This window comes from Papilio machaon, chromosome 15 (genome assembly GCF_912999745.1).
Source record: "Papilio machaon chromosome 15, ilPapMach1.1, whole genome shotgun sequence".
Lineage (NCBI taxonomy): Eukaryota > Metazoa > Arthropoda > Insecta > Lepidoptera > Papilionidae > Papilio > Papilio machaon.
The window spans coordinates 5,798,045-5,808,255 of NC_060000.1; the positions used below are offsets into that span (position 1 = coordinate 5,798,045).

The 10,211-nt window shown below is 32.8% G+C and overlaps 1 protein-coding gene across 1 annotated transcript; it reads left to right on the forward strand.

Annotated features, from left to right (window-relative positions):
* The first annotated feature begins 3,204 nt into the window (after positions 1 to 3,204).
* On the forward strand, positions 3,205 to 4,033 carry LOC106710248. The gene is made up of 3 exons (XM_014502253.2): positions 3,205 to 3,341; positions 3,590 to 3,661; positions 3,797 to 4,033. Exons 1-3 carry the CDS (start codon positions 3,269 to 3,271, stop codon positions 3,994 to 3,996), a joined length of 345 nt encoding a protein of 114 aa, XP_014357739.2. The 5' UTR covers positions 3,205 to 3,268; the 3' UTR covers positions 3,997 to 4,033.
* Positions 4,034 to 10,211: the final 6,178 nt, after the last annotated feature.

Sequence of the window (10,211 nt, forward strand, 5' to 3'; positions counted from 1 at the left end):
GCATGTTATTATTAGTCGATTTATAAAACTGATTGCCGCTTTCAATCTTTATCATGCAAGTTAATTGTTTATTTGTTCATAAAATGATTTGGAAATGTCCAAATGTGTTAGCTATATTATTTTATTTAAGGAGAGAAAGGTGTATCACAACCACGCCATATGGAGGTCCGTGGGCTCTACCTAGTCCTCTAGGTTACAGGCGTGAGTTATTGTTTATTTAATTAAACAAAACGAATTAATTCAGTTTATGTGCTAAAATTCATTACGAATATTCGAGAATAAGTGATTACAGTAATTTTATATTCTCTAAAGCTACATTATCTACTTAAGTTGTACCCGTGTGGTTACTTACATGTGGTACTTATACTAAACTTTAATCGCCTTTGAGTGTGATATTTACGTTTTAAGTTGTACGCTTAAGTAAACGAAGCCTTCATATAGAACTAGTTGAATAACTACCGAAACAAATGACATTCATCTTGTTATCGTTGAAAAAAAGAATAGAAATAACAATTATTTATGCAAATATTTTAATGAATGGAAATGTATAATTAAAAAATCATCTAAATTCATAACTTTGTTTTCGTTTATAACATTTCTCAATGAAATTTAAGAGTATCACATGGCACTCAGAGACGGGACTCGATCACAAAGTAATACTAGTCCCACTCATCCGGAAAAAGAGCTAAGAACTTGAAACTAGTCGGTACTGACTCCGGATAAATTGCGTATTAGATGTTTTATATTTACTTTAATCCTTTATCGGTTGCTGCTATTCCTTTACGACAATATTGCTGGTAGATTTTATAAGCAGTGCAGGTTTTTATCCAAATTTCAATTATTCCGTTTACCTTTTCTGCTGACACGGGATCCAGTTTTAATATAACGAAATACCGAGACCCGGTAATCTGTTCCTATATTTATTTAACGAAGCACTATCATTTTCGTGATACAAATTAATGTTAACTACCTCAGCATATTTACTTGATTGGTTTATAGATATGGTTTATAACACGAGGGCTGTCGCTGCGGGTAACGTACGCGAAGCCAGAGCTTATAATTATTACGGCGAACGAACCAGAGAATATTTGGCTCCAAAGCTTTTTAATAAATTCTTAAGACCTTTACTAGTTCGTAGTTCAATTGTGAATAGATCTGTAAATATTAGGTCCTTACATATGAAATTGGCGTTTTGTATGGGAGGAACAAAAAGTCGAATATTTTTTAATATAATATATTTAATTAATCAAAGTATGAACCATTATTTTCTATGCACTTTTGCCATCTCATAGGTAGTTCATTGATTCCTTTACTAAAAAAAACCAGTCGGACGGGAATCAATAAAATCTTTGAAGGCGATTTGGACTGCCCCATCGGAGTTGAATTTTTTCCCTTGCAAGAAGTTATCCAAATTTCGAAAAAAATGGTAATCTGTTGGAGCAAGGTCCGGGGAGTACGGAGGATGTCTTAGACTTTCCAATTGAAGCTCTTTTAATTTAGTAGCCGTCTGTTGCGCAGCGTGTGGTCTAGCGTTGTCGTGAAGCAGCAGTGGCGTGGAGCGATTGACCAGCCTAGGTTGTTTAGCCGCTAGCTTTTCCATCATGGTTTGCAATTGCTGACAATAGACATCAGCCGTAATAGTCTGGCCAGATTTGAGAAAACTGTAATGAACAATACCGGCACTAGTCCACCAAACGCTTACAAGTAACTTTTTTGGGGTTAATTTTCGCTTGGGGCAGGATTTGGCTGGCTGGCCAGGATCCAACCATTGCGCTGAGCGCTTCCGATTATCGTAAAGAACCCATTTTTCATCACAGGTAATGATTCGGTTTAAAATACCTTCATTATTGTGCCGGTTTAGTAATGTAACGCAACAGTCGACGCGCGTTTGCCGGTTTGCTTCAGTCAATTCGTGAGGTACCCACCTTTCAAGCTTTTTAATCTTCCCAATTTGCTTCAAGTGAATTAAAACAGTTTTATCACTAACATCGCAGCCTGCAGCTAACTCGGACGTGGTTTGCGATGGATCCGCTTCCACAATAGCCTTCAACTCTTCATTATCAACTTGAGTCTCGGGCCGTCCACGGGGCTTGTTCTGCAGATCGAAATTTCCAGAACGAAAACGTTGGAACCAAAAACGAACTGTGTTTTCTTTTGCAACACGACCGCCATACACATCATTCACCCTTCGAGTCGTTTCCGCAGCACTAGTGCCACGGCGGAACTCGTACTCGTAAATAATGCGATATTTTAAGTTTTCCATTTTGTAAAATGAGTGACGCAAACAGAAAAAAACAGAAGAAAAAAACAAATGAATGACGGTCATCGAACCACAAATACATGAGTCTATAGCTGTACAAATTTGAATTTGGAATTCCTTACCAAAGAGGAGAAATTCGTGATTAAAGTGGCCAGTACGAAAAACGCCAATTTCATATGTAAGGACCTAATAGTAGGGGCTCACTGAAGCAAACATTGAAAAATATGCTGCTGTAGCTTTCAATCAACAATGAATTGTTCTTGATTGAAAGCTCAGCAATAAATATATAAATAAGAAATAACTTGATAGCGTTAGTTTAAAATTGTATTTAATTAAGATTATATTTATGTGTTTGGAAAGTTGAAAAGGTGCGACGCCTACAAACCACGTGAGTGGTTTGGCGAACATTAATTTGTAAATAGTGTTATTTTTTTCCTGAAAAAAAATTAAAAAAAAAAAAAAATACAAATACTATCACAGTATTTTATTATTTATGTACTATCTGTTGGTAATTAAGAACTGTTTTTTTTTTTTCATCATCATCAACAGCTCACTATACGTCCCAGTGGGAGGCTCGGAGCCTACCCTCAATTAGGGGTGAATAAGCCAAAACCAACATGCTGGCCCAGTGATGGATGGTTGACTTCACATACCTACATATATGTTTAAATTTCTTCGCAGTTTTGTCAAAACGCTTTCCTTCAGCGTAAGAACGTCAGATAAATGTAGATATTCAAATTGAAAATCGAAGTATGCATTGGTACATAGCAAAATTCGAAAAAAGGACATACAGATTATAAGTCAATTGCTTAACCCCAGAGCCACCGACACTTTGTATAAAATTTCCACTAAGGAACATTTTCTGTGCTATATTATTTGTGAATCTGCACATGCTAATATAGGTATAAAGTTTGCGGAAAGTGTCCAAGAAAAGCTATCTTTGTCGCGAAGTGAAAGGTGTTGGAACTCAACAAATATTTCCCAGTTAGAATTTAATTATTTCTCAATATGTATATCCATTTTTGCGTTATAATTTTAGGACTGTACTCCTTTTCGGTTGATGCGTTCTTTCTTTTTGCAGGTAAGTTCACTATTTTTTTTTTATTAATTACTTTTGTAAATAAAAATCTCATACTCAAATTTAACACTGACCTTTGCAATAACTCCTAAACTCTAATAAAACCTTTAACAAAAAAGTCATAACTTTTAATTTAAAGCTGACAATTTGACAATTTTATTGCCTTCGCCACATCACATAGCAATTACTGAAGTAATCAACTACGCAATGAAAAGTTCTTCTGTCTAATTCACTGTTTAATTAAATTTCAGAAAAGAACGAGCCAGTATGGTTGTGTTTAAAAATTTGTCCACTTTATTGCCCTCAACGGAGACATGATGAAGGTGATTTTGTTGCTTTTTTTAACATAATGATAAAGAAGACTATTATTTGAATAATTATTTTTATTTTACACGACTTATTTACTTACCATTCTTAATATTAAATTTGCGATAAATAAACTAAATTTAAACTTCTAGATGCATCACTGATATTTTGGGACGATTTTGAACCTATAGATGAAGAGCCAGAAATCATATTACCTTATCAATACTTCTGCAAACCGAAGCCCAAACCCACGACTGCAAAGCCTACAACAACAATGGCGACCACCACAGAAGAACCCACTTGGATCTGCATGGTTTGTATGAAGAAATGTGGGAAATTGAAAAATAAATGATTTTGTTAACCAATTTTATAAAATTTACTATCATTAAAATAAAATTAAACACAAGATACAAAATGTATGAATAAAATACTTTTATTAGTAAAAATATTTATGTTAACAATTTAAAAAAAAGTTAAATAAAACTCTGGTATTTATTTCAATCATTCGTTATCTTAATAACGTAATTAAAGTAATCAAATAAATCTTCCTTCTTACTAATATAGGTATTATAAATGCGAATGTTTAGATGGATGGATGTTTGTTTGAGGGTAACTCCGGAACGGCTCAACTGATCTCAATGATATTTGGTATCGCTGTAGATTATAGTCTGGAAGAACACATTAGCTACTTATTATGATTTTTTTCCGCGCGGACGGAGTTGCGGTCTCAGCTAGTTAATTAATAATTTCCGTTTTTTTTAATATCGTATCGTACGTAAGATCCGTAAATTCTTTTTAAGATATCGATTCTTCACAATGTAAATGTAAACACTTTAATTATGAAATTGTTGTTAGGAGGAAAACTTTAATTTTTAATTATTATTTATTGCAATAAGCAATTTAACATCAAAGATAAATTAGGCTCTGATAAATCATATAGTAGGTTTGTCCACGGGTGCGGATTACGCTTAACAAAATTTGTATTAAAAAGGTTATCAATTTGTTAACTTCAATGGGTATAATTACAAACTCCTCACATATGACAGTGTGTATTTATGATTTCCGCTGACCAGATAAAGTAGACACTTATCTGTTATTCTGTACCCGTAAAAGTTTTTACTTTTGGTACACTACTTAATTTTTTACTTTGGTACTTTCTATTAATATTTTATCTTTGGTACAAAATGATATTAAAAAAATTAACATAGGTACACACCACAAGAATTTGCCACCGGAAGCCACCCTAGTTTTGGAATAGTGTTGTAGAAAATACATACAATACATACACATTTATCTAAATATATGTAATATTGACATGGCATGTAAAGAAAAGTGAAAATTACAATAGTCTATTAAATAACTCATATTTATCACATGGAAAACTACAGGAAAATATCTAGTCAACGATAGGTACTTGTCGCATCGTTATATGAATTTATATTGACCATTGTTCCTACGCCGCTTTCTTTTACACAAACACATCATTTTATGAACTGTCCCAAGATAAAATAAATAACAACAAACAATAATTTATCGCGACTTTGAAGTAAAGAAGTAAGAGAAATTGAAGTTGTGCTAGTTTCGCGACAAATCGAATTCTTTGCCTATACGTCTGTGGAACTTGTTTTGTTTTGTTTTTCCCATATTTATAAAGTTGCATAATCAAAAAAGTTGCATCACTGGTTCTTACTGATAACATGTAAATGTGCAACTCTCACTTTTTGCTTATTTCCTTATCGATAATTGGCCTGTAAAACTCCTTATGGTCAGGACTTGAAACGCGTTTATTAAACTTTTATTACTTAGGTCTTGGATAACCTGATACGATCTGTAGTTAATTTTAATGTGAATTTATTCCAATATAGTCAGTTGATAAAATTGTTAAGTGGCACACAGAGACTCGTGTGTTTGAATCTTACTTCTTAATAATAATTATAAATGCGAATGTTTAGATGGTTGGATGGACGTTTGTTGGTATCCCCAAATTGATTGAATGGATTTCGCTGAAATTTGACATATATTTAGAACATGGTGTGGAATAACATATAGGTTATTAATAAAGTTTCTCACAACCGCGCGATCGGATTCACGGGCGACAGCTAGTATGCAAATATATCCAAACTTAGATTTTTAAAAACTAATCTTTGTCAAACTAAAATAATAATATGAGGATATGTTTTTTGTTAAAGTGATTACGGTTGGCAATTTTAAGGATCTAATGGGACAAATTATTTAAACTGCTGCAAATTATTTTGTTTAAAGCATTTAAGAAATTAGTAATGGCCAGTACCAACCGGAGCTATTGTTTTTATTGGCCATTAATACCACTTTTATTGTTATCAGCGTCTCACTTTATATAAAAGTAATCCTTGGATCGTATTAGTCTCGTAATTTACTGAGGATCAAAGTTTTATTACTGGTTGCTATGGTTATCACGTCTTTATCTTAAATACGTTATTGCATTTATTCAACCCTTAGAATGCCATACGAAAATAAACTGTCGGACTTAGTAATAAAGGTAATTTTCTGTTTTAACTTACTAGCTGCTATTTTTTATTATGGTCTATAAATGGTCTAAAAATATATTTAAATACAACAAACATATTTTGAACTAACCCTTGACTTAACATTAGCATTCCTTGCTCTATATATCTTTACTAGCTTTTACCCGCGACTCTGTCCTCGCGGAATAAAAAATAGAAAACGGGGTAAAAATTTATCCTATGTCCGTTTCCTGGTTCTAAGCTACCTGCCCACCAATTTTCAGTCAAATCCATTCAGCCGTTCTTGAGTTATAAATAGTGTAACTAACACGACTTTCTTTTATATATATAGATATAGATGAAGCTTTGTGTTGAATTTACTAACGTTTAAATTTGTTAACAGAATGTTTTTACCCATTAATGTAAACGCCTACGAAAAAAACTCAAGAAGACGTAAACATTTTTAAAGTTCTAAAGCTTTTGTTGAAAGTATTCGTCAGAGTAAAGCGATGTCAACGTATTCAGGGCAAGTGGGCCGGCGTTTTGAGGAAATTTGTGAGCAAGGGCGTTATTTACATGAAACGGAATGGTGTGTATACTTAGGACTTTAAGTGTACAAAACAATTCTTTATTTGAAATAGCCCATGCAAAAAAATGTTCTCGAAATTTCCTTCTTAAATAATGAAAACTTTTCAAAAACTATCTAAATTTTAACATCTATATATATAAAAGAAAGTCGTGTTAGTTACACTATTTATAACTCAAGAATCGCTGAATCGATTTGACTGAAAATTGGTGGGCAGGTAGCTTAGAACCAGGAAACGGACATAGGATAATTTTTACCCCGTTTTCTATTTTATATTACGCGCGGACGGAGTCGCGGGTAAAAGCTAGTTTATAATATAGATAACAATGGGTGTAACAAGTTATAACGGAATACTTCCCCTTCCTGTACGTCCCCTCCTTGCCAAATTTACTTCTCTGTCTCATCCTTACCTTATTAGAAAAGAGTAGGAAGGAGTGAATTTACTATTTAAGGGGTTAAATTATACTTAATTTGGTCTCCGAGATCCACACACACCAGAATGCTTCCACTTGATGACAGTCTTCTATGTAATCGTTGTATTGCAGCGGTCGAATGTACTATTCGTGTAGCAATTAACGCTATTGTGGACTCTACAAATTTTATATTATTAATAATACAGAAATACATAAAGGAAAATTAGTACAAATACACTAAAAATGTAAATGCCTTATTCCATGGTACATTAGCACACCATTAGTGAGACGTCAAACACTTGGCTGGGTATTGAAAGTTTCTGGTTCACGTCGAATTACTTTCCACAACGCCAAGCACACGTAATACCTATATTTCATATGAAAATAGTAAAAGAAGGAAAATATATTTTCGTAAATTCTACTATTCTGTAATAATGTTTATAATAAAACTTTTGTCAAGTTAAATCACTGTTGCTTAAATCCATTCGCTACAGATCATAAATAAAAGCATTATTTATATGAAGATTTATAGTTTCAGAGTTTACTGGGCACAAAACATTATGAGTATTTGAATATTTAAATATTTATGAGTAAACTTTGATATCCTTAATGTACTAAAAATTGACAATAAATATGAATCTATATATATAAAAGAAAGTCGTGTTAGTTACACTATTTAAAACTCAAGAACGGCTGAATCGATTTGACTGAAAATTGGTGGGCAGGTAGCTTAGAACCAGGAAACGGACATAGGATAATTTTTACTCCGTTTTCTATTTTTTATTTCGCGCGGACGGAGTCGCGGGTAAAAGCTAGTTGAAAATAAAAACATACGAAATATATACAGGAACAGGAAATATATATATAAAGGCAAATTACTACTTACTTACTTACTTAATTTATTCGTTGCTTAATGAAAATGTTTATTTGCAAATATAATTTAACTTTTATGTTATGCGTCATGAAAACGTGCTTTAAATCCATTTTAGTAAAGGAACATTAAATGATGTACTCGTAAATCATTTCTAATATTGCATACAACTGTTTACATGGATGGATGGATGAAATTTGGCATAGATGTAAAACATAGTCTGGAAGAACACATAGGTTACTAATTAGGTTTTTTTTTAATTCATTAGTGGCAGGCCACAGCTAGTAATATCATAATTTCTTTCCATAAATCCGTTTCCTATACTTTAGTGTAGATTACCCACTTTAGTGTTTGCAAAGAAAACGTTTTTAACTATAGAGTCTAGAAACATATTTATTTAGTGGATAATTTGAGCAATTATCAGGCAAATACAAACTGTATAATTATACAGTATCATAATAATTGTCTTCAAACAGTTGTATTCAATCATATATAAGATAAAGAAAAAAATCGTTAGAATACATTCTATCCGAATTCCTGCTTGAACAATGAAGACTATACTGTTTTTATTTCTGGCTTTCACGGTAGTTCATATTAAATGTGGTGAGTTTGGTGAATGTTTGTTATGTTTAAAAACAAAAGCTTGATAACAAATTAATAACTAAACCTAGATTTTGTTTCTAAAATTCCAAAGAAAACACTATGAATATTAAGTGTGTTGATATTAGAAAAATGACGGTACCGATATTCAAAAGAATATAAAGTTACTTCTTTTTTTTCTGCAAGCACGACGCCACAAAAATCATAGGATCCAAGATGAGCACGAAGGAACAACTGAACCTGGTTTCATCGACAGCGGGTTCACTTGGCCAAACCCAAGCTCTATCGGTAACTTTCAAGTGCCTAACGCTTTTGTGAATGACGTCATAACAGAAGACGATCAACAGGTAATAATAGAAACTACTTAAAAAAAATATTAGCAGCCATTAATATTTCCTTAGTATGTACAGAATGTACAGAAGTTTGAACTAGGATTGTATCAGTTGAAAAGAATTAACGCTTTAAATTCTTATGGCTATTTTAGAAGAAATTTCATAAAACCATGTGATCCCTTTCGCTCAAAAACAGAGGTAGGAGATGTTACAATGATGTCTCAATGGAATCCCATGGTTACACTATGCTGCAAAAAGTTACAAATTATTAAGTTAATTCCAAATCATGTTGTTTCAGTCTTCGGGAAGAAAACACCATTCTAGAAAATCACATAAAAATTAAGACCACTTCATAAAAATACGGCTGTACCACTACTACCATTTATCCTAAGTAAACAGTGTCTAATATAAATAAGTAGTTTTTAATCAATTTCCTTAAATATTTAAAAATAAGTTAAGAAAATACCATTATTTCAGCTAAATGAAATGTTAATTCATTTCATAATATTTTTACCAGAACTGCAAACAATTAATATACTGACAATGGCATGGATTTGTCGCAATTTCATCTTTTATTATGTTATCATCATCATCATAATTAACCTGAGTTGGTCCACTGCTGCACGTAGGTCTCCCCCATCGATTGCCACAATGCCCGGTATATCCAGTTCACTCCCGTAACCTTGACTAGTTCATCGGTCCATCTTGCTGGATGCCTACTTACGCTGCATCGAACTGTCCGTGGCCGCCACTTTAGGACTTTTCTGTCCCATCAGCCGTCCGTTCTGCGGGCAATATGGCCAGACCATTTCATTATTTAAAAGTGAAAATAGGACCAAAATTTAGGAACATAATTTTAAATTTAATAGTCACCCAAGTAACAATAAGTTGTACTAAAAAAGAATCCTATTCGTAACTTAAAATTTTAATACTATAGTCACTATACTCACAAAAAAGTACTATTCGTCTATCATTCTTGTACATCTACATAGACTTATGTAAATGCACTGGGAAAAGCCATTATGCAAATAGATACTTTAAATTTTGATTAGTGGCTGTGAATGGATTTCAATTTGCAAATCAAGGGCCTTATGCAAATTAGGATAAGCAAATGACCTCAGATATGGGCCCGATGTGGTCTGTATTAATTTAAATAAACAGCGAAATACTGAAATCGGTACTAAAGGAACAAGCTACACAAATTTTAAATGGTAAGAAGGGTTTTTAATTCTCGTTTTCATTTACGTACGAACATTACGATATTTAAAAAAAAAGGAAATTA

Bases quoted from the DNA above. Each gene is read 5' to 3' on its own strand.
- LOC106710248 (XM_014502253.2), top strand. From the start codon at position 3,269: ATGTATATCCATTTTTGCGTTATAATTTTAGGACTGTACTCCTTTTCG. The intron at 3,342-3,589 runs GTAAGTTCACTA...ATTAAATTTCAG, and splicing joins TGCGTTCTTTCTTTTTGCAG to AAAAGAACGAGCCAGTATGG. The intron at 3,662-3,796 runs GTGATTTTGTTG...TTAAACTTCTAG, and splicing joins TCAACGGAGACATGATGAAG to ATGCATCACTGATATTTTGG.